The 26534-nt window shown below is 35.4% G+C and overlaps 1 protein-coding gene across 1 annotated transcript in view; it reads right to left on the reverse strand.

Moving 5' to 3' along the window:
• Positions 1-26534, reverse strand: part of TUSC3 (tumor suppressor candidate 3) — a 117397-nt gene that overhangs the window by 10419 nt on the left and 80444 nt on the right. The window contains exon 7 of the mRNA XM_021395411.1: positions 12964-13027. Within this exon, the coding sequence (XP_021251086.1) occupies positions 12964-13027 (64 nt within the window). The remainder of the gene's footprint in view (positions 1-12963; positions 13028-26534) is intronic.

A 26534-nucleotide genomic window follows, 5' to 3' on the forward strand; every position in this document is an offset into this window, starting at 1 on the left:
TTTACTCTCCCTGGGCCTAGGCAGCAGGATGATAGACTAACTACCAACTTTAAGAATGAGACATATTACAATTTACCCACACAGATAATACACATGAGATGCTTCAAACATACCACAGTCATGAACAATATTTCCAGCCTCGGACATTATACCTGCTATGTTATCACTATTAACATTTCTTATGTTAAAAATGTTAAAAATTAGACCAAAATTCTCTAATATATCTGAAATTTCGGCTATAAAATTTCAGTTAAACTGAGCTTGGACAAAAGTATTTAGAAATGCCAATGCTAACATCATCTCACTTCATCAGAAATTCAATGTCCTGATTCAGGTTTGAGATTTCTAAGTTTCATACAGGTAGACTGAGAAAAGTCAAGTGAAGAATAGCAGGATTAAAAAAAGCACACGCTAGTGGCGAAAGGAGGTAAGTGTTCATATCAGCCAACAGGCAATGTCAAGGCAATGTAAATTAAAATAATTTTTCAGGCATAGACATCTATCTACGGTCCTAAATTAAGACACTAGCAACACACGCATAAGGTAGAAGGCATGGGTTCACTTTTTGGAATAAATTGTTACGGTCAAGTTTTTGCATAACATCATTGTTTAGAAATGTGAAAAACTGGGGATTTACTTCCTCCTGAAATTAAGTCATTCCCTATCTTTCTAATGATGCTGGCCCACTTTACTAGAGAGAAAGAAACGCAGTATTCTTAATGGCAGAGAAAGCAAGGGAAAGACTGCAACCGAAGCCCAGCAATTGTAGGGGATAATCTCTTGGATTCCCAGGCTATTTATAGTTTGTTGTTCTTTATCCCTCAAGGCATCAGAAAGTCAGAGTAAATATACAAAGGAATTTATTATTAAATCTATGCTAAGAGAGATATCAGAATCACTATTATTTCCTCTTTGAATGGCTGTTTTGAAAGATGAGGTCTATAATTTCTTGAAGGCAAAAATAAGATGGTAATACTGCAAATGCTTCAGACATCACCACTGGGAAGACTGCAGATGAAAGATAAAAGGAAAGCAAGAATGAAATAGCAGGTAATTATACAAGGACTTTGGAGGTTAAGATAATGAAAATTTTGTTTCTCTGAGCAAACTGAAACAGAAGAAGTTTCCTTGTGTTTCATCAGGAACACAGAACATCAAGAAACAATTCTGTACTATGTAGGTGACAAAGCACTGGCACAGGCTGCCCAGAGGCTGTGAAGTCTCTTCTTTGGAGATCTTCAGAAACTGCCTGGGTGTGGATCTGGGCACGTGCTCTGGGTGTCCCCGCTGTAGCAGGGGTGGGAACAGATGGACCCAGAGGTCCCTGCCCACCTCAGCCACTCTGTGATTCTGTGAAAATGCTTTAAAATGGTCATTTGGACCTGTCATGTTTTATACATACAGCTCATTCATCACACACTTATAAAAATCTTATTAATGGATATTAAAAATAAGCTACTTCAAACATGTTTTCCCTTATGTCATTCTTGGGCTTTATCATGTTTTCATTAAAGAAACTTTAAACATGATTTCTTTAAATGTTCACATCAGGGCTAGTGTCACAGATGATGTACAGTATCTTTTAATGCAGAGTTCACGAATGGATTTTATCTTAATTCTGCTACAAAATTCAGTAAAATACATTTTCCAATGTAAAAAGTACTAACTAAATTCAAATGAGCAATATGGAAAAGATAACAAAAACATCCCAGGAACTTATCTGTAGGCTTCACAGAATATTTTAAAATCTTTCCCAAAATATCTGGGGGAGGGAGGAGGAGGAATGGAATCCACAAGATTATACAAATTGGAAGAGAAGGTAAAAATCATCTTCTAAGATTTTTTCCTGCTTAGATTCCAATTTGTGATTTCCAGTCTCTTGTGCCACTCATATGGTTCTAAGCAGGACTAGAAAGAGTGTCATGAAACTTACTCATTTCTCTGTTTTCAAAAGTTAAGAAAGCAAAAAAAAATGAATTGAAAAAGTTGCACGAAGGGCTGAAAGAAACACCACACAGATTCTACGTATATTTCTACCCTAACAACAAAAGACCCTAACACTGAGTTATCTAGTAACAACTTTATTCTACCAATCCCTCATTTAGATTTATAACAGTAATTTTGTTCTCAGTTTAACTGAATCATGAGGAAAAATCAAAGGAAAAAATAATGTAAACAATACTTGACTACAGCTCAAGGAAATGCTATGCTTTGCAAAGCTTTTGGACTGCTATGTAAACAAATTTATTTGCTTGATTACCTCATGTGATATTGCACATAATGTGGTCCTTTGCCATTTGCCTTACCTGGTTGTTTCTGCAGAAAAACAAACAAACAAAAGAACCAAAACAAAACAGAAAAACAAAACAAAGAATAAAACCCACTAAAAAGCCATTTGGAAGATATGAGTTCCTATCTTTTTTTTTTAAACAGACCATGATTTTTAATCCACGTTTCCTATTACTGGGAAGAACAGTTTGACAAAAGCAACATCTCTGCAATTGAGAGCAGATCTATAACCAGCTGAACTGTGCTGACTTTTTTTTTTCCTCTCTTTTAGAGTCTCACATCATTACCCCTCCAACTTCCTTCACACTGTCACTATTTTTGCTTCAGTTGATGCTTTCTAACTTCAGTCATCATTGGGTTTTCAGCCTCACTTGGTTGATGTCAATGACACTGGCTTTATAACTTCACACTCTAACAGTGAGCAAGTCTCTTACTTTAAATCCGTGATGCTGAAGCAAAACTTCAGCCATTTGAGTCCTGATTACAATGCAGTCATTAGCTTTGTACCATAAAATATTTAGTTTAAATTACAATTTTGGGCTCCTCTTTGTAGGATTGCATGTTATGTCTTTACATTATTTTGATATTCCACAAAATAAAAGCAACAGTCCCGCTCCAGAAATAATCATTTACTGTATCTCATTTCTTCAGCAATGAAGAATTTGAAGTTTTGTCAAGTGGTTACTTGGACAGTCTTCTATCTTCAAAAAAATTAACAGCATGAAAAGATATACTTGTTTTCTGATTTCTCGTGATCTCTGTCACCATGCATTATGAAACTACTCTAAAAAGATAGGGCAAATGAGGTACTCAGATAAACCATAGCTAGCAAATGTTTTAAACTCAGATGCTTACATTTTCTGGTAAGTATATCCTTTTGTAGCAATTTTGTAGCTGTATGTACAAATCCAGTTAAATATTTTTTCATTTTTTAATTTGGAATTATTTCAGCTTTACCTATTAAACTTCTGCTGCCCCTTTTCCCAGATGGCACATAACCCTCATTGAAATTGACAACTTACACTAGTTACTTAGTGCTTTTGAAAAGGCTCTGAACACTTTGATAAATGAGGAGCAGTTTAATAGTATGATGAAAAACAGTGATGATCAAAATTCATAAGATTATTCATAAAATGATCAGCAGTAGCAGAGTATGATATTTAGCTCTGCAGATACCAAGATGTTTGACTGTTAGTACTTTAAAAAAAAAGACTGGATCAATAAACTCTAGAATGATACATACCTCACAAAATGAAAGTGATCACTAGTAAATTCTGGATACTTCTTATTAGCATGCTTTGACTGAAAATTTTATTACTACTAATTCCAGCCAGAATGCCCCAAAGAAGAAAACCTGGCAGTCCGTAAGTTATTAATGTGATATACCATTTGTGTCTTTTCTACACAAACTTAGTCTTGATCACTAATGAGTGGGGAACAAAAGGAGAAAAAATTAGTTAAGAGAAAACTTGTTAATTTTGTAAAAAAGTAGAGTGGTCTAATTCATATTTTGCTGGATTACTGCTAAGAGTAAAAATCCTAAATCAACGTTATTCATATTAAGAAGCAAATATGTTGTAGCTGTGAATCACTAAATAATACACAAGCAAAAATAACTAAGGGACAAAATGTTAATTCACTCAACTCTGTGTTCAGTTTATTGTTAACTAAAATGGGGATAGTTTTTTTCTCAACCTTTAAAAACTTCTCATTTACTTTACCATGCATGGAACAAATAAAAACACAAACATTTTTAGTGAAGGGGTATAAAGATCAACAGGAAAATCTATGACTTACATTATCCTTTTTTTTTTTTCCCTGAGAAATAATAAGTAAAACATAATATGCTGTCCTCTTATGAGAAGAGGGCAAATCCCACCAACCTAGAGAATGATTTGCCTTAGGTTTTTCATAATAATATTTAAACCTCTAAAATACCTGCTATAATTTCAGAAATATTGAATGTGTATTAACTATACTTATTCTTTAACTGAGCAATTTCAAAGTGTATTTAACTTTCAGCTTACATTTGAAAAATCCAAACATAACATGCATTCCAATTATTCTACTCAGGAAATACTCTTTGCTATGAGCAATTCTTGAAAATGAAGTGTTAGTAACTTTTCCATCTTGAGAATCTGATTTTTTTTTTTTTATGATAGGGTAAAGAAATTAATCAAGAAAAATTATGGTTCCGAAATGAAAGTGCTCTCATGGTTCTCATGGTTTCTTTTATGACATTGTTGCTTCATTCCATGAACAGTGAGTCTGATGTTCCACTTCTACTCTTCAATGTGCCATCAATTCTGAATCTGACCATATCCATCCCAGTGGATGATTCAACAAGACCTGAGGGCCGAGGAATGAGGTAAGTTTAAGATACCAATCTTTATATGTCTGAACTCAGTGAAGGATAACTCCATATGCTGATAAAATGAGCACAGTTTGAAAATTATATGTTTGAATACAAACGTAACTTACTCACAAATTGTATACAATCAGGTCAAACATCAATATATTTAATTGCCTGAATTGTAGCTGTACTGACAGTCATAGTAAAAACTCTGCACATTCTTTCAGAATTAGCTTTTCAAGCCTTTAGCTTTTCAAAATTGTTATGAATTATTACACTAGTTTGGGCACTCAAGTTCCCTTCAACTCCTGAAACCAGCAATTCACAACAGTGAAGGAGCTGTAAGTCTGCATTTCATCCATTTAAATGTCAACTAAAGTACAACATTCTCTTTTTTGATGCTTTTCCATCAATTTTACAGAACAGAGAATCAATTTGATAGCAATATAGAATCTGCTAAAGTGAAAAAGTTCCTTTATTATTCATTTGATTACTGTCAGCTTCAGTTCATGAGATTTTCAGAAAGACTGTCATTTTAATCCAGAGATAATCTGCTGGAACCTGCCCTCTTGTGATGCTCTTAGACATTTGAAAATGGAAAGGCTATATAAAAGCTTTAGAAGAAGATAAAGATTCTGGAATGCATTTTAACTCAACTGCAACAACGTAGCATAGATACACCTGACTAAGCTTGTGCTAAATCACTAATCAAATATTAATCCCTCCAACTCAGGGTTTTACAACCTGATTTACATTCTAGTTATTCATACTGGTGTTGCCTTTTAGGATCACATTTAAAATTAACTTTGTGTAGATTAATTTTACATTCAGTATTTATGACCTTTTTGTTTTTATGAATTATATTTGATGGAATTTCAGGGTAAGTCCTGTCCATCTTACAGACTCTTATAATGTAGTTTGCCATTGTACAAAATAAATATCATTTCTGACTTTATTTAAATTTTATAATATGGTTCTAGAAATTTTCTGTTCTAGAGGCTCCTGAATCACAGAAGTGTCTACACCTCCATAACAAGCAGATAAAGAAAATAACTGAATGAATGTTCCTAGTACTTTCACTTCTTAACTTTTAAACACACAGTTTAAAACAAGCTGTATTTGAGATATTTATCAATACATAATTTACTCTTCTAACACTTTATTCCAAACAGTCATATTACACTGACACACATTATTTCAAGTGCTATACTTGTTTCAGTACATTGCCACATCTCTTTGCTAGTACACAGTCTTCTAGCACTCATACACACTTCTTCTCTTGCTCTCTCAAAGCACCTATAGATTTTTTTTAAGAATATCACATATTCTTTTTCTATATCGTAAATCATCATCAATATGACTCTAGGCTAGTATTGTACTTTCCTTCACTTTTAAAGATCTGTGCAGTACCATAACAGACAGAGTTTATCCTTATCTGAATGCAGTCAACAACCATTCAATTTAGTAATAACTGTCTGGCAATACAGAAGGTAAAAAGCTTAATTTGGACTATGTTTCTGCATCTTTCAGCCAAACAATTATGTCACTTAACAATTAAAATATCCATTAAAACTGTTAAGTTGATGGAGAAACAATGAAGAATGCTGTTGTCTTCAGCCTGCAGTTAGTGAATGCTTTTTCATCTGTGTACTAGCAGTCAGACATTTGTAAAAGGCAGATAAGGAAAATGAGGCAATTGCCAGAGCAACAGCTAAATTTGCTTTGTAAGGTTCTGCACTTCCAGTGGAAATTTATAGAGAGCCAGATATTGAAAATGGTTGAAAATCCCTGAACTACAGAGTTAGCAATTTCATTCACAGGACGCACACCATATTTGAGAGCAATTCACCAACTTCTCATTCAATTAGCTGATGAACAACACTGCACGTTGTGCTGACAAATACCCAGCTACAAACATAAATTCCTTACGCATCTCAGTGGCATCTAAGAGATTTTAGTATTTTCCTCAACAGATCATAATTATGAATTATTTCGAGATCAAATCAGTTGGAGAATGAAGTAATGGAAAGAAACATCAATCACAATAGTATTGATATTTCTAATTAGCATCTCCTTATGCTTCCTTACATTTGGTAGGAGTCAGGCTGCCTCCAAAAGAGTCTGCAAGGTTAACAGATACTTTATTAGTGGATAAATGCAAGTAGAGCATTGAAAACATGCAACATGTTTTGTTACACTGGACATTGATTTCTATAGTTAATTAAGAAAAATGTTTGAAAATGCTATAATTTTGTGCTATTAGTTCTGTATTTTTCAACAGTGGTGATCTTTTATTTTCTTACCCTTAAGATTAAACAAATAGAAAGCTTATCTCACTGCTTTCATTGGCATCTTCTTTTACATAATTTCTGGGGGACATAATTAGATTCCACTGTGAATAACTGATAGTGTCTTGGAACAGCGATCTAAATAAATATATTTCTAGGTCCAATTTCAAGTTCCTACACTCAGCAACTACATTTACACAAGCTCGACTGACAAACAGAGAGGCAGCTCCCATTTAAATTCATTCTGTGCTTAAGTTTCCCTAAACCAAAGAGGTACTTAGTATACTTCATTAAATTCACTCTGTAGGACAGGAAATGTCTTTCGAAATAGGTGTAATTTAACTGCTATGGAAAAGATTTGTCTTTTTCTTCATAACCAATCAGGTTTCTTTTTCCTTTCCAATCAACATCTCATATCCACCTACACAGCCGTCACATTCAATTCTGCCTTGGGAATACAAATTAACAAACTGGAGAGGTTTCTTGGAGAAGTTCACTTAGGTGCATGTGTTTTTATCAGCATTAAAGTTAAGTAGGTTTAGCAGTAATAATGAGAAAGATTATCAGGTTAATAGTAACTGCTAATTCCTATAACAATGCCTTTGGATTTCCTCTTTCTGTGCAAATAATTTGCGTAACAACTGAAACTCTTGATAATGCAAATATTTACGGTAACTTTTAAGCTTACTGTGCATTATAAAGATCTAACGTTACTGCATAAAGGAAAAGATACATTACATTCAAGTTAGTTTGTTTCCCAAGGAATGACAATGGGCATTCATTAGAAGTACCGGTTAGTGAAATGAACAAATGAGTCTTTCAACTTCAACAAAGCCCCTCCAACCTTGCTGTTCCTTACCTTTCTCGCTGTATCTTCCCACAGTCATAATTGCTGTTCAGCCCTGCATGTTCCAATGATTGATTCAGCTACATTTAATACCAACAACAGCACTGATTGTGCAGTTTACTTCATATTTTTCCTCTCTTAAAAAGACAGCTCTTAATTCCACAGTTAAATCTCTACCTGCAGTTTTTTGTTCTTTATAAATACCTGATTTTTATTTCTGAGTCATTGTCTGTGACCCCTTTTCTGAGAGGAAAGGGCTGAAAAAACAGACACCAGCAGTCTGGAACATCATTGCCATAAGGGATGTGTACAGTTTTTCAGCTTGGAGAGGAGAAAAGAAAGATAAATCTATATTCCATGAAGCCTTAAGTAGACTGAAAAATTAAATTAAAATAAAAAAGCACTGAACACTATTTCCCATGATTTAATAAATGCACACAACAAAGTTTCATGAAGTTAACAGTGCAAAAATTCATTGCTATAAAATATTGTGCCATTACCAATCCAAAAAAGGATTAAAAAGAAATTAGAATGTATTCATCAGTGGCTAGGAGCTAAAACATTCTGTATGTTAGGTCTAGTTACAAAATCCCTAAGTTGCCAACTATGGTTTGATGTTTAAACTCATCTAAAGATGAGGTTAAAAGTCACTGCTGCACAAAGATGTAAACTATGACAATAAAACTTGAGGTTTATTGTTAAATTGTAATGTGCTTAGATATATCCCCCTTTTTTATGTAGTAGCCAACAAATGCTATGTACATTGTCTTTGCACAATTACTTATGTGAATAAATTTACTCATCTGTGTAAATTATGCAGTTCCAGGGTCCTCAGAGATATTCCAACTCTTCAAAGGCAAAAACCTTTCATTATAGACTGTGCAATGCAAGCATGTTGATAGCTCCCACGTAAGTTACTGCTTTCACATGCATTTAACATCAACAATAAAAATATTTCCGTTTAAAAAAATCTATACGATGCTCTTACGTATTTTTCGTTTGCAGGGTCTGCCATACTTATCCTACAGCAAGTATTGATCTGTTTCTGTGATGACTTATTTATCACTTTTTTACTTCTCAGACAAGTCACAACATTGATAAAACTACATAACTTCCCAAATTATTGTGTGCGTAAATTACACACAGTTGCTTGGAGGAGTGATCATCAGGCTCATATAGGAATAAATATTGCCATGTATTCATGAAACTTCCACGACTGCAAATGATTATCAGTTTTTGTTGCTCCTGGAAAGGAAACCCAGAATGCTTTGAAACTCAACAGATGTTAGCCGAACTTCATGCCAAACCAACTAACTGGGGCAGAGACAATCTGAAAAAAAAAAATTCTTTCTGCATGAAAGTATTACTGAAGACTCCACTACAAGGTTGGCAAAAAATCCAAATGGAACCAAAGAAGAACCATAAATCATAACCAAGCAAGTTATTTCACTGTTCTGCCAGGTACTCACCCACTAGGTCTTACTAGCTCAGACAGTTTTGGTTTTAGCTCAATATATTTGATCCATACCAGAACTAACAGCCTGAGTGCCATCTGAATGACTGAGCAGGCATTAATGTGTGTGCAGCAATGCTTATTAATGCTGGATCAGCTTAAGCATTGGCAACCAGGTACCTTGTACTGCATTCTTTCTAATGGGAAAATTGTATTGGGATGCTAAGTCAACTCTGTAGATTTGGATATATTACAGTTTAGATAGATGACACCTCTGTCTTGACAGGGTGGAGATACTCTTCTGGACTAAAATGCTCTCAGAATAAGTACAAATGCAGTGAAGCTGTGTTGTGCTGGAGTTTGACCAGAGATACTTTTGTATACAGCCAGCTCAACATCTCCACATGATCTGGACCACATGACCATTTGATTTCAAACAACAGAAGTAGCATGTGTGATTCTGAAAGACCTAGAAATCCTCATTTCATAGGGTAAAAGGATTATCAGAATTAAAAGGGCTACCTATTACATAAAGAACTGTTTATCTAATTATAAAAAGTCTATTCAAATTTTTATTTACTCTCCTGCAGCCTGAAATTCAAAGGCCAATGTCAAAATGCAATTATTTTTTTTTCTTCTATTACTACAAGGAATCTTCACCCAAGTTGTAAGATACTGTGAACTTCAGCCTCAGTAAGATGGCCAACATCAGCCATCTCCAAGGAGCTTCAAAATGAATCAAAACCTCGAATTTGGAGATGAAATAATGCCTCCTTCTTGTTCTGAGGAGCTTATTATCATTTTTAACGCCTTCAGAAAGACATTGAATCAAATATGCCAGCTAGTCTGATCTCCTGCGAAGTGCAATGTCAGTATTTAGTTGATGGAAATCATACAGAAATACAAAATTAATCTCTGCAAATAATCCAAGTGCTTTTTTCTTTATTATTTTACAGATTTAGCATCCAATGTGCTTCATTATTACAGTGAATTTACTTTCAGTGTGTAACCACTAAGATGTAGTAACCATATTTTTGCACTAAGACTATTGGTTTTAAATTTTATAATAATTTTAGGCATACAGCTAGTATGTACTCAGAATACTGTATACATGATACAGAATTTAATTTTGTTTTATAATTGAAACAATGTATGATATATTCACATGTCCTTCTTAACCAGTACTGTCCTTCTTGTGCAGTTACAGCTCTGGCAAAAACAGCAGATCTTTATATGGTAAAAACAAGGATAGAAGTGGAACAGAAATTCATATTTTCTCACCAAAGATATTAAAAATTCACTGTATAGAGAAACACAACATTGCATTTCAGCAACTAGCAGGAAGTGACAACCTTGTCCTTTTTCTTACTACAATGAAGTAAAAAGAAGCAATCAAACGAAGCATGGACATTTCCAGCATAGCATTATCTTCCTTTAAAATTCAGTGCACCTTTTAAACTTTAAAGAATGCAGTGAATGTATGACTGTTTATCAGCTTGGCAAACTTTTTACTAATTCTCATGTTTTCTACCAACATTTCCTGAATAAACAAGTAATAAAGAAGCAATGAAGCAGCTAATAATTACTACCAGCACTCTAAGGATAAAGAAATATTAATTCTTTCATGAATAACTGTTAAAACCTGTCAGGACTTCATGTCACTTGTGAAATGCCTGTGTCCAAAACCCCAGCTCAATAGTATTGAGCTATGAAATGAAACCTTAGAAAATTCTTTTTTCAAGTGGTAATGAACAATTTCACTAACAGTATTCTTTCAGCCAGCTGCTTTAATTTAGTTAGCCAACTTCTCAGTTTAAAGTCTCTGCCAACAAAAAAAATATCACTTTCATGTCTCAGTCAGACAAACAAAATATATCATGAATGTTTTATTTATTTTTAATCTTAGATGGTTTTTGCTTTTATTTTTCCCATTCTCATGCAGCAAATGAGACTTGTTTTAGGTAACTTTTTCATTGTGGCAGTCTGGAGAAAGCAAAAAGCATTAAATAATTTTGACTATGCTAAAGGAAGCTTAAAGATGGTACTAATAAGATGCATACTATTTCCATCTACCATGTCTGTTTAAAAATGCATCAATTAAATTACTAATCACCAAGTGCTGACTTTGCAGTTTTCAGATAAAGCTGTCTTTAGCTGTCTCTTCCAAAGAAAAGGAGCCCAAATTTAGAAAGTATGAATGATAAAAGCATCTTCAAATCTCTACTAAATATCAAGTCATTTTGACACAACATTAACTAGGGCATGATACAAAATCTACAGAATTCACAGAATAGCAAAACAGTTGAAGTTGGAAGAGAACTCTTGAGATCATCTAGTCCAACAACCCCAATCAAGTAACCTGCTAGAGAGGGCTGTCAAGAATCATGTCCAGCTGGATTTTGAATGTCTTCACAGATGGAGACTCTCCAACACCTCTGGGTTAGATCACCTCTGTGTTTTATCACCTTCACAATAAAAAGTGTCTTCTCACCTTCAGATTGAGAAACTAGTTGTTCTCTCTGAGTCCATTGTCCCTCATCCTGTCAGGCAGCACTACTAAGGAAGTCTGCCTCCATCAACTTCATTTCCTCCCAGCAGGGAGGAAATCACACAAGATCCTCCCCGAGTCTTCTCTACTCTGAGTTAAACAGTCCCAGCCTTTCCTGATATGAGAGATGCTCCAGTCCTCTAAACATTTTTGTGGCGTAGTACTGGATTCACTCAAGGAAGGCTGTACGTATCCTGAGTTGAGACTGGGAGTGGGCACAGAACTGGACATATTAGTACAGTTCAATAGGGAACACTGCATATAATCTGAAAAATATTATCATAATGCCAGATGAAGGGCAGGATATGTCCTCAGGTGTCATGTCAGAGAGAGGACAAAGGAGTTGCTATGACCAGAGAATCAAAGTCTGACATCTGGTGACTACTTCACAGCTTGGGAAACACTATCGCTTTTCTTCTCAGAGGAAAATACTTGTTAAAGAACAATTCTACTTTAATAGCAGTTAATAGTGACTACAGTTTCCACTTGCTGAGCAAAGCTGATCAAAAGCAAGGCTTAAACCAAAGAGTGTATGAATTTTTCTTATTCTTTCTTACACATTCTTAAGACATATTTGCCCCTTAAAGTGTAATTTGCTCTGACTCAACAGGAATGAAAAATTGACAGTAGGATTCTGAGTATTTCTGTCAGGAGAAATGTGAGAACAAATGGGACTGGGTTAATTATTCTCCTAAAAACAGGATGCAAATTGTTTAGATTAGGTAGTAAGAAAAACAACAATAACAAAAAAAACCCCACAAAGACTACTGGAGTACAAAACATCTCTTTATACATTATTAATAAATTTCAATTTATAGAGCTAGTATGTTCTCCTTATCAGTTAAAACAAGTAAAATAACATAAAATATCATAGTTAACTTTTAAAACAGAGTGAAAAAGAGAAGAAAATTAGTTTCTGCCACTGCAAAAAATAACACTGAATGGAAAAGCATTAGATGTATAACCAGGCATTAAGAGTAAAAATGAGATAAGGCACACATTAGTGAAAAGCAATACCAGCTTTCCTGGGTAGCAGATATGGAAACAACACTGGATATTTATTTAATCACATATTAAGCCAAAATACAATACCTGTTCAAAAGTTCAATGATGTTCACTGTCAGAGCAATTTCATTTAATAGTGCAGCTTGTTTTTTTTCTATTCATTGCGATTTTGAAGGATACTCAGCAGAAGAATGATGTGCGATTCTGCAACAAACTGAGCCTGACTGCTTCCATGTATGTAACTCTGAAAAGCAAAAATAAAATAAAATCCTCTTCAAAACAAAGAATTCAATTGAAAATGACACAATTGGGCGTATATTAATGCAAATAAAATCTGTTTTGCAGAAAAATACAGACTGCAGCAGATGTAGCTGAACAGTACATACATATGTATCTAAATGTAGTCAAAAGGAATGTTAAAAACAACATTTAGGGAAAGCATACATATACACAGGATGTTATATTTAATATATGAACACATTATGCTGCAGTTATTTTCACACTGCTAAAGTGGAGGAAAGTACCTACATTTATTTGCTCGGGACATACAGTTTTTGAGAAGCAAAGCTGATGAAATCAAGGACATGCCTCAGCACAGATCTGATTGAAGTTAAAAATGAAACTTAAAATGCTGTTTTTAAAAAGTCCGTCTTTTTTTCTCTTAGACTGACTGAAGATACTTCATGAAAACTATATTCCATCCTTTTCAATGAAGCTATTGTTACATCCATAAAAAATCATAAATAAAATTCATACGCAAAATGTTTTGTTTGTATGAAACGGTAGTAAACACAATCACAGACACTAAACGTGAATAATTCCAAATATTTATTGCTAATTAACTCATTTTGTACATTTCTTGTTAATACAGAATACTATTCAGAAATTGTTAGTGTTTATTGTTACTAGCTATATCAAACAAGAAAGCAAAAATTTGAAGGACTGTAAATGCACAAAATGAACAAGGTTCTCTCTTTTCCTCTACTGTATGAATTACAATTTTTCAATATAGTTTGTTGTGCTATCGTATGTGAAATTAAATATACTTTGTTCACAAAGTATTTTTATACGTATTCTTCTGAAGCACAGAACACAATTAAACAGATAGAAAAATGCTCACTCCTGATAAGGTAAAGAAAAAGGAAACTTTTTGCCCTCCTCATGGTTTCAGGATTTTGTTAGTTTGTTTCCTTCACCTCAAATGTTTTGCTTTAATTCATTTTATTCTGAACAGTTTTGCCTAAATACCATTGATGTCAAGATTCAGAACAATTCCAACTTGAAATGCTCTGACACCTCTGCAGACAAAAGAATGCCTTCATCCACACAGGTTAATACCTGGTTAATTCACTGTCTAAATATGTCATTCTTAAGATATTATAAAACATTTTTTACTCAGCGGATGGTTATCTACTGTTCTTAAAATTCAATTGTATTATGTTCATTCAAATCACCAATTCAAAGCTAAAGCACACAAGAACTTCATGTATCGAAAGACTCAATCTCTCAAATAAAATGTCTTTTTTCTTTAACAAGATAAAAATCACTGATCTCATATGATTATATCACTGCAGTATGATTATGACAACAGGCCAATCTGTATTTCCTGACTTTTTGTCAGGGCCCCTAATAAATCTCACTAAGGCAAAACAGAGGGGTATAAAAAAGGAAGGAAATGGGAATATTTCACATTAAGAAAAATTAAAGATGAAGCTAAAATACTCCGTAATAGATTTATCCTAAATCACCGTTCTTTGATGCCCTATGCAAAGTGGTATGAAAAATCTCTTAGCATATAAAACCCATTGTCAATACAAATATTCACATTTACTCAACCAACACCATCTTTCCTCCAGCATGGTGATGAAAAAATTGTGCAAAAATTTTCCTCTCCAATGTACTCTGAATCAGTTGTGACCACAGTGCTGTAAATAATGACTATTTCTCATGCAGCCAAAGCAGTACATATATACATATATATATGCGTAAATATATTTGCAGGATCTAGATTCGAGTGCGCTTAACAGTACATGTCTATTTATTACTATGACACCAAGTTATAATCTAAACATTCTAATAATTACATACATACCATATTTGATAATATGAGGTGAAGTAAAATAAAAAATGGACTTTCTAACACAAAAGCACAACACAGTCTAATAACACTAAGCAGTTAATAAATACCTACATGCATTTACACATTATCACTACTGGTCTCTGCCTACACATACACTAAAATGTACAAAAGCATAGAGTGGGAACTAAAGAAACACATTCTGTGTTGAAGAGAGAACATTATTATCTTCATTTAATAAAAGTAGCTGTCATATTACTGTTAAGACTATAAATACCTTTTGTATTTGTAAAACATTTAGATAAGAGTGATCATTTTTATTGACATGGTTTATATTCATTTTTCACTTTTACGGTAGCAATTTAAACCATTGTAACATGACTGACGAAACAGAATTCAATGCATGTATACATACATACACGTGAAATAAACACAGGAGTCATTCTTCTCTTCAAACAGTTCACCGACGTTAGATTGCTTAGCTTTCATCCTAAGTTTTCCATCAAAAATCTTCACCTGGCTGTTCACTAAATTCCCTAAGAAACTTATTTTATGGCATAATGTAAAATATGTATATTTATCTCAGCTTTTTTTTTTTCATTGCAGGATTTTCCAGGAGCTGTTTGAGAAGCTTTCAAGGTACAAAACACATCAGTAGACCAATCTCTCTGAAGATAGATCTTTGAGAACAAAAAATTATGAAAAGTGATATTCTCGTTATCACTACATAGAGTTCAAGATATCACCAGATACTTAGAAAAATACATGGACTAGACAGAGCTTATTTGCAAACAAAATGTTTGAATCAAACTAAAACAAACAAAATGAAACATGGAAAGAAATCTGCCTAGAAGACCTAAAGCAAAGATTCTACTTTGAAAACTAGATGATGAATATGAATTTCTGGTTAAACATCTCAAAGGGATTAATGTTATATTTTTTTAAAAATGTGAGTTGCCAAAGGCATAGCCTTGCTTGCAAGAAAGTGGATGCACTTTGATTTAGTTCTGGAGACTTTATGTGTATATTAAAAAGCTAATAAGAAACAGTTATTACCTACTGCTCTTTCCCCAGAGAAGGAATAAGAATGGCTAAAAGTAAAGCCAGTAGCTATCTTAACTGAAAAAAACCTCACCAGCATACGACTGTTAACTAAAAGATCAAAAGATGTCAGGTTAACTTAAAAGAGATAAAGAAAGAACACTAGATGAAATGTTAAATAGATGTTTATTGTCTATGAATTTATATATATATTTACTTCTTTATTTTATCTTTTTACATTCTACTACAAATCTGCTTAGGTAAGCTATCCTTTAAAGATACCTAGTAATATACCTAACTTAAGGTAATCATGAGGTCCCTCAGACTGCTTCCCCATGCCATTATTCTCCAAATACTCAAAACAACAGGATGGTACCTCTCCACAACAGCATCAGGTCAGTCCAAGTAATGGTACTGTAGAAGTTGAGAAAGTAGAAGTCTGTTGCAGTTACAAAGGATAACCAAAATAATTTGTATTTAACAATATTATGTGAATCACCTGTTTGACACTGACTCAACCTACATCAAATGGAGAATGCATCATAACTACTGTATGGATGCATGTAAGGAATTACTTGTTGTGCTTTTTCTGCAATTAACTTTCATATCCATATTCTAAAGAACTGACAAAAATCAGAGTAGAAAATTTTAGAAGATGGAAGCCAAGTAGTTAACACAAAAACAATGGCCAGCAGCTTTTCTTGAAGAAAGAATACTTGGAATGTTGTGGCATTTATCCTCGTGTCTTACCCTATAGGTAGATAATGACACCATGAGACTACTCAAGAGGTACAGATTTTATTTGTATGGATATGGATTTACACATATGTACCTGTAGATAATAGTTTTATATACTACGATGGCCGTTGTCTCATCAGGTTTTGAAATTCATGACCATCTGAGGCTCAAACCTACCTAAAATAGAATATATTTAAAGACTACATGCATATATATATATATATATATATATATATATATATAAATTATGGCAAATCAAGTTTCAACATTTCTAAACCAGTTTTCTCAATACATTAATTGTGGTCCACAGCACCTTTTAATTGCATTAAGTTTTTGAATTTTGGTTATCTTGAATCCAGGTAACCAAAATAAGGAAACTGGTTATGTGAGAAGTTTTTATTTTCACACTTCTTTCCCTTCATAAAATTGCTGAATAACCTACGTGTAAGGCATTTTTGTGAAATTTTATTTAAGACTACAAACTGCTAAGGGACTGAGAAGTAAGATTTCTGTTTTTGCTATCTTTTCTGCTTTTTGACACTTAATCCACTTCATATTTGGAAACTCTGTGAAGTCTATCTGGCTGAGAATGCTCTAGGCAAATGCTTTAAATAAACTCATGAATAAACTCAGTATTTCCCTTTCATTTTTGAAGCATCAAGGGGGAAGACCATATAAGATGCAAAGCTGAAGTCCATCAGAACGGATGCAACCATGATTTAAGCAGGAGAACTGTACAGCCACAAAATTACCACAACTGAGACAACAGCAAATGCTGTGCTAGATAGACTAATAGCAGAACTGAAGTATGAGTGACTGACTCTTTGAACAACCTCTCCTTTTACAGCTTTAAAATTGTCCTGTCCCAGGTATAATTTCACAGAAGCAATTTGAATTGCTAACTAAAATAATAATTTAGCTAAATCAGGCCATTATATTTGGCAGTGACAAACAATTGTTCACTTCATGCAAATTTCTATAAAATAGTGTTAAATATTTATCTACTATTTGTAAACTCATTAAATATTTAGTGTTATAGAACTGCAGATGGCACATACATATAATCCCCCACTAAGCTATTCATGGATAACAACAATGTAATATATTTTTAAATTTCCCTAAGTACAGCTTATGCTTGTGATTCCCCTTCAAGATTGATAGTTGTCATGTTCAGTAAAATACTTGAGTTAAACGTAATCTGTACACTATCCTCCCTTTCTGTTAATGCAATATAAACAAAGCAATCAGGAAAAAAAAGGCATCTGTTAGTTACATACCTTAAGGCAGTACAATTAACTTCTGGAGTTTTCCACTCAAGCCAAAACATGATTTCAAGTGCTTTAGTACTCTTTCCTAAAAATAAATGCCAGGGCTGCTCTCAAAGTAATGCTTCCTGTTTTGCTAAGCTGACCCACAACATTAGAGGCCAATGGTGGTGGTGAGGCAGTAGAGATTGAACCTTTCCACTGATATTCTGTTACAAGTTGTTGCTGTGTGACAGATGGCAGCAGAAGAGGAGTCTGACAGAATGGTGTCTGATAAAAGTTGCCAGCAGTACTGTGAGGAACAGCTGATTTCACATGTGGCTATGGTGAAGTTACATGAGACAGCTGACACTCACAAATGAACCCTAGGGAGGACTTCAGGGTTTTTTGGATAGTTAAATCTTGTAAAAACAGCAGGACTCACATAAGAGTATCAGTAATACCATGTTACCAAGATATTACCGTATCAGAAATACCAAATGTGGTGGTTATGGACATAATGAATGGAGCTGATTGCTTATTTGCGAGGAGAAAAGGGAAGAAAAAGAGACAGAGTAAAGTGGATGGGGGAAGAACAAGCTTGTGAAAAAGGCAAGAAGGGGCAGGAGGAGATTGCTGAGCGTAAGCAGGATGCTAGTTAGTCCCTTTGACTGAGCCCTGCCTCATCACCACAGCCTGACGTCCTTGCTTAGTCAGCTCTTACAAGGACAGTTTTTATGTGTTCTGTATTCTGTGCATGTGACTCCTAGAGAACTTCAGGCTGGAGGAGCTGCTAAGCAAGAGAACATGCCTGGGTGCCAGCAGTTGGAGGTTAAGAGCCATGGGTCAGCAACTGGAGAGGACTGGGAGCTGTGGCCAGCTACTACTCCAGGTGTCTATGCAGAGGAGTATGTGTGACCACTGGTGAGCATTTACCAAGATGAGAAGGGAAGAGCAGGATTAGGCTGCTTCTGCCGGCCATGGATACATAAGCTCTGGATCAAGGCAGGTGCTGGTTAAGGCACTGCTCTCTGTGCAGAGAGCACGGCAGCCTGTCCAGCGCCGTGTGTATCTGCATTTTATGGTACACGCTTGGCCACTGGGACAGGAGGCATCTCAGGGACTTAGGAACCCTACTGCTTCAGCCCTAGCAAGCTGGGAAGGAATGCTGTCACAGGGCCCTGCTCACTGGATTTGGCTTTGTGCAATATTTTCATTTTTCATTATCTCTGCAAAATCCATACTGCACAGAAAAACAAACAGGCAACAACATCGAAGGGGGCAAGGACTAACTAGCTGATCACCTCTGAAACTGCCTGCTGATATCCTGAAGTGGAGGAGAAAAAAATGCTTCTGCACGTTTTACAGGTGTATGGGAGGCCTGCTGTGAGACAGCTGTACATCCACATGACAACAAAGATGGCACAGAACTCAGCTGCAGGCACACTAAGAACAGAAATTCCGATTAATCTTGTTTACATTAGGTTTTATCACCCTATACCCAATCTAAACCTATTTTTTGTGGGCTAAATTCTACTCAACCTCAGTTTTGAATGTTTATGATTTAACACTTCATGCATTAATGTATCCGAATTTAGATTGCACGTAGAAGAAATCTCAAGATGAAAACTATTCCCTGGAAGAGAGAACATGCCAAATTCAAGCTAATATATGTAGAAAGAGGTAAAGTAACACACTGGTTAATTATTCCAAAATAAATTTACAAACTCCACACAAACAGGATAAAACACTATCAATTTATCTTAATTTAGCATATTAACATTCAGGATGAAATTCATCAAAAAGAGGAACATTATGCAAAGCTATGGATTACTTAATTATGAGTATGTCTTCAGAATGGCCTACTTCAATTACAGTCAATCAATTTTGCCAATAACTTACATTAGCTGTAACAATTTGTTATTTTCTCTTAATCTATAGAGCAAATAAACAATAAAAAGAACATTATTATATCAGAGTTCTTTATGTTTTCAAATTAATGTTCAGGAGTACTTTGACTGTCTTCAGTACTTAAATACCTAAAATGCAAAAGTTTTATAACACTCTCTCACAATACTATTCACATACTTTATCACTGTAAGTGTGAATGCAGAAAAAGGTCAAACATAGTATGGAGAAATTCTAGTTCATTCAGTAAAGAAACACTTCAACACCAACCACTAGGATAAATTTTTACTGTGTTTTCATGATTATGTAAGAATTTCTCCAGGAAGATTCATTTTTCCATGTCAAGTATAGAACAGTGAAGGAAGATTAAAAACAGATTCTTACCAAACTCATTGCTTTCAGTCCCTCTCATTGCAGCTTCTTGTTTACATATTACACTTTCTAAAGAACAGCATAGTTTCACTTGGAGCATGCTCTCTAAAATATGCATATTTCATTACTAGATAGTAGTATCTGTTGAGTTCATACATACAGATAAGAATTCTAACTTGCTTAAGAACCCAACAGGCTATGAATTTATCTTAAAGAGCTTAATACTGAAAAAGTAAATAAATATTTGAAGTAATATCTCTATCAGAAGTAGAAAAACATATTGTGACTCCATTTACTAATGAGCTCTGAAACCTCTGACTAATCTAATCATACATTCATTTCCAAAGTTACAATAATGTTCAAATGCTTAATATGGTTATATTTTTTTTTACTGTAGATATGTAGTAATAAAAAGGCATATCTGCAAATGATGCTTAAGTGCTTCACAACTGAATGTAGTATTAAATACAAAATAAATCTAAACTCAGTCCTCATGTAAATGTTGATTTAATGAATTTGTTTCTGGCAAACTGAAAATATATGACTACAGCAAGAAATGCGCAGCAGATACTTGAAACAGCAGTTTATTCAGGGATCTTTGTTTTATTTAACAATTAAATAAGATCAGTTTAATTTAGCTCTAACCCACAGGAAATAAACTCCTTTAGAAAGCTGCTAGCTCTGTGAACATCTCCAATTCAAATGAAAGCCAACAGAATGCCACTCTGCTAAAAATTTTATTTGTTTTGTTGCGAGTAAGTACTCTCTCTAAGCAATGTCTATCCTCTACATGAAATCTAATCCAGCCTAGCTACAGATCAACAAGATGAGGTCTAAGAAAACACAGTGTGCACACAAAAACTGTAAGATGTAGACAGAAGAATTACTAGATGTAGTGACTATGCACTGTCAGTAATTTTGTTTAGCTTATGCCCAAGCTCCGCATGGTACAAAGCAGTCAGGCAATCTAGAAATTCAGCACTGGACCCCCCAAATAAAACTTGGTGTTTGTTAACCTGTCCCAGCGTCCTTGCTGTGACTATTAGTACAGATGTTGAGATGACCTCTTACCTAATGCGAATGTAAAACATATTAACTACATTGAATTAGATGGTTTAAATGCTACAGATAATTTTCTCCCTATTTAAGAAATGTTTAATGGTGATGATCTTAAAAAATTATGTACTGTAGCTAGGCATAACAATCACATACAGACTCCTTGATTCACTTGTTAATTAGTTGAATATGAGTTATATCTTCCATGCCTGAGCTCTCTGCTGTATTTACTGTTGCCTCAAACCAAAACATAGTTCAGAGAAAGCAGCCAGCTTTCAAAGGACTGGTTAGCTGAAACAGACTGTGCTGGCTGACTTCCACAGAATCCATCTGGCAACGAGCACAGAATATGATTTGGGTTCCCAAGCCTAGAGCAAAAGTGAAGAGATGTTGCTTAGTTCTGCAATCTAACTGGCTGGGAAAGGTAGTTGGTAGAATTTAAGATAGCATACAAATCCTGGTTTATGCTACCTAATTTGGCTGCTTCTAAACAGCTTTTACTGTATTACCTGGAGTGTCTAGAAGAGTTATGAAAGGAATTATTTAGTAGAGGTGATCTTGCAAATCCAAAAACTGTGTACTCTCTGCTCCATTATATAGCTTTAATACTGAGCAAGAAATTAACCTACTGAGAGAACTCTCTCACATTTATTAATTACTAAATAATAAGACAGAAAATACAGCAATCCTTTGATGAATCACTACTTTGTTAATTTAAGAGGAAAAAAAACCAGACTTGAACTCTCATTTGGAATAAAATAATTGCTACCTTTATGACATTGAATTCCCAAGTTACCTAAAAGACTGGCATGCAACAAATGTATTTCCCCTAAAAGGGCATTACAGCACACAGCATGCAAGTGAGAGACCTTAACAGAGGTATGAAATTAAAATTTTCAGCATCTTTGAAATAGCATTCTGGTACACTGAGAAAGTTTACACAACAGATTAGCCAACCAGCCTAAGTCAAGAAAATGCTGTCACTGTGATGCTTTGCTTAACAACTTGGTAACTTTCAAACCAACTTATAAAAAGAGGACAAAAATCTCAGAGAAAACTGACATTCCTAGAAATGTTATTACAGCCAAAGGTGAGCATCAAATCAATTATATTAGTGACAGAGAGGCTGCAATTGAAGTTCAACTATTACTAGCTGTTTTGGAGTATGTGCTTCTTGCTTACCACATGGAAGGCAAACTATAGACAGGAAACCCAAACTTCTAATTAGGAAAACAAAAACGGAAAATGAACTATGTGATCCCAAATTACCAGAACCCTACCCAATTAACAGCAGTGGGGAAATTTGAGGAACAATCCTGAATTTGTGTAACTACCCATTCCAAAAACAGTAGATACTGCCTCTGATTAAGCTGCACAGAGTTCAGGGAAATACTAAGTTATTTCAACTATAGGTTTCACAGACTACCACTAACAGCAAGCTTCAGAGTAACTTTCATCACTTTTTGGAGTTGCACGTACTTGTGCAGGGACAGTGGGAATATTTGTGTATTTGGAACACTGTTTCAAATGCTAAGGAACTTAGGACATAAGAAATATTAAGCAGGCATGACCAGCAAAATAAAGCATGAAAACTTAGAATATTTATGACAGTAGTTTTTTTTTTTTTTTTTTTTTTTTTTGCATTAACAGATCTAAATATGGCTTCTTCAAGTAGAATGGTGTGCAGTGATTAGTCTATATAATTGACAAATTAGATACAACCTGGACAGGAAAAACAGACTAATCATTTCTGCCAAAGTCACTTTTAGTATAAATTAAAGCATAACCTATGTATCAACTTTAAATACCTTAACACTTATTTTAAAAAGTAGTATCTGAGTGAATACAGTATGAATTAACAAATCCAGGAATTTAAAAAACTATTACTTGATCAGAACTGTGAGTCTCTGATCCCCTTTCAACTCCGTTTTTCAGTGTAAACACTGGATTACTGAGAGAAAGATTGACAGCTAATTGATTTAAAATGAACACTAGGGAATATAGCTCCAGTTGCCATTAAGGAACAACAGTCATGTAAGTATTAATGTATTTGCTTTCAGCTATTTGCTTTTATTGTTTGTTTGACTGATGATCACAAAAAGCAAAGGATGCCTGGATAGAAAAGAAAGTAACTGTTTCAAAAAGTCTGAATTATCACCTCAGTTTTATGAACAATTTTTCACTACATGTATTACACAGTCACATAAATAAAAGTATGCCCTTGGATTTGGTAATTATGTGACAGCAAACCAGAACAAAACCTTAATTATTATTCTTTATTGAAGCCAACTTTATGAACCAAACTATGTGAATGCATAAAGTACCAGTATTTAAATCCTTAAAAGGGAGGAAGTATATTTTCACTACAACAGAACTTTTATTATTCTGTTATCAATGCTTATAAATATCTAATGGGCTGGAGTAAAGCATTTGCAGCCAGGTTCTTTTCAGTGGTGTCAAGCAACAGAACAAGGGACAATGGACACAAACTGGAACATAGGAAGTTCCATACAAACATGAGGAAAAACTTCATTAATTTTGAGGATTACAGAGCACTGGAACAGGTTGCCAAGAGAAGCTGTGGAGTTTTCTTCTCTGGAGTTATTCAAAACTCACCTGGATGCTTTCTGTGCAACCTATTCTAGGGAACCTGATTTAGCATGCGAGTTAGACTAGATGATCAGATGAACAGAGGACCCTTCCAACCTTCACAATTCTGTGATTCTATTATTATAATAAGAAACCAGTTTAATTATCTAAAGCTCTAAATACTGAAGCTTAAACTTTATTATATACTACAGCTCCACAACAATACATATTAATGTTACTCTTGGGATAAAGGGAAAATCATTAATCCAGCTTTTAAAAAATCTGAATTCAAGCAAGCAACACTTGAACTTATTTACATTCCTTCTTTAACTTTTTAAAAAACTTATTTTTTGTATTTAATCTCTCTGCTACCCACACTTCTACCTTAGTAACTTCATCACAACAGAAAGCCCACATCTAGACTAGAATTTTCTCAAAAAATGGAAAAAAAAGTGCATGCTTATTGTCTTCTCCCCAGCACAATCTCTCTTATTTAGTCTTTGTTTCAGATAATTAGAACTTCTAGCTTTACAAAGAAGTCTGAACAAAAAATTCAAAAGAGAACTGAATCCACAGAAAAAATGGATCAGAACGAAGTAAGACCTGCTGTACTGCTTTTTTTTTCACATTCACGACGGACGAGATCCACCCGAGAGTACTGAGGGAACTGGCAGAAGAGATAGCCAAGCCACTTTCCATCATCTATTGGCGTTCCTGGTCAACTGGAGAGGTCCCAGAAGACTGGAAACTTGCCAACGTGACTCCCATCTACAAGAAGGGTCGTAAGGAGGATCCGGGGAACTACAGGCCTGTCAGCCTGACCTCGGTGCCGGGGAAGGTTATGGAACATATTGTCCTGAGGGAGATCACGTGGCATTTGCAGGACAACCGGGGGATCAGGCCCAGCCAGCATGGGTTTGTGAAGGGCAGGTCCTGCTTGACCAACCTGATCTCCTTCTGTGATCGAGTGACCCGTCTGGTGGATGAGGGAAAGGCTGTTGATGTGGTCTACCTAGACTTCAGCAAAGCCTTCGACACTGTCTCCCACAGTATTCTCCTGGAGAAACTGGCAGCCTGTGGCTTGGACAGGTACACCCTTTGCTGGGTAAGGAGCTGGCTAGAGGGCCGGGCCCTGAGAGTGGTGGAGAATGGAGTTAAATCCAGCTGGCGACCGGTCACGAGTGGTGTTCCCCAAGGGTCGGTGCTGGGGCCTGTCCTCTTCAATATCTTTATTGATGACCTGGATGAGGGCATTGAGAGCACCCTCAGTAAGTTAGCAGACGACACCAAGCTGACAGGAAGTGTCGATCTGCCTGGGGGTAGAGAGGCCCTACAGAGAGATCTGGACAGGCTGGATCTCTGGGCTGAAGCCAACGGGATGAGGTTCAACAAGACCAAGTGCTGGGTCCTGCACTTTGGCCGCAACAACCCCAGGCAGTGCTACAGGCTTGGGGCAGAGTGGCTGGAAAGTTGTATGGAGGAAACGGACCTAGGGGTATTAGTCGACGCTCGGCTGAGCATGAGCCAGCAGTGTGCCCAGGTGGCCAAGAAGGCCAATGGCATCCTGGCTTGTATCAGAAATAGTGTTGCCAGCAGGAGTAGGGAAGTCATTCTCCCTCTGTACTCAGCCCTAGTGAGGCCCCACCTCGAGTACTGTGTCCAGTTTTGGGCCCCTCACTGTAAAAAAGACATTGAGGCCCTGGAGCGTGTTCAGAGGAGGGCGATGAAGCTAGTGAGGGGTCTGGAGCACAGGCCTTATGAGGAGCGGCTGAGGGAGCTGGGATTGTTCAGTCTGGAGAAGAGGAGGCTCAGGGGAGACCTCATCGCTCTCTATAACTACCTGAAGGGAGGTTGTAGTGAGCTGGGGGTCAGCCTCTTCTCTCTTGTAACCAGTGACAGGACGAGGGGGAATGGCTTCAAGTTGCGCCAGGGGAGATTTAGGCTGGACATTAGGAAATACTACTTTTCTGAAAGAGTGGTCAGACGCTGGAACAGGCTGCCCAGGGAGGTGGTTGAGTCGCCGTCCCTGGAGGTGTTCAAGAAACGTTTAGATATAGTGTTGAGAGACCTGGTTTAGTGGGGTTATGTTGGTGGTTAGTGGATGGTTGGACTGGGTGATCTTGTAGGTCTTTTCCAACCTAGCTAATTCTATGATTCTATGATTCACATCAATATTCTAGAATAAGCCTATATTTTATAAAGAATTGTACAGCTGAGTTATTAAAAAAAATTACTCTGTATTGCCCAGAGCAATTTTCTGCATAGCATTTTAGGTCTAGTTAGCCTACTTTAAAAAGTACTGCTGACATGACACAGAAATTGAGCAAACTGAAGCCTTTTCCAGGACAAACTGAGAACAAAGGAATCACTCCATGTTTGGAATATAACAGACTTGACAAATAGGAATTTATTTCACAATAACAAATGCCTTGAATCCATGATTTATGAAGGCAGCTATGGGAGTCACTTATTTAAATTCATTGTTTAATACACAAGTAGATATTACCTAATTATTAGAATGCAAGAGAGAACTTTTTTTCAATAGATGTGTTATACCATTAAACACCTTGTACTTCAGCAACTATCAAATTTATAATGATGTATTTTACATAGTTCTGTTTAGCAATGCAAGCATTAACTTAATATACTATAAAAGCCTGTAGGTAAAAATTATGTTATGACACAAAACCTCAGACCTATCTACATGCTACACTTAGCAAGTATTC

The sequence above is a fragment of the Numida meleagris genome, chromosome 4 (assembly GCF_002078875.1).
Source record: "Numida meleagris isolate 19003 breed g44 Domestic line chromosome 4, NumMel1.0, whole genome shotgun sequence".
NCBI lineage: Eukaryota > Metazoa > Chordata > Aves > Galliformes > Numididae > Numida > Numida meleagris.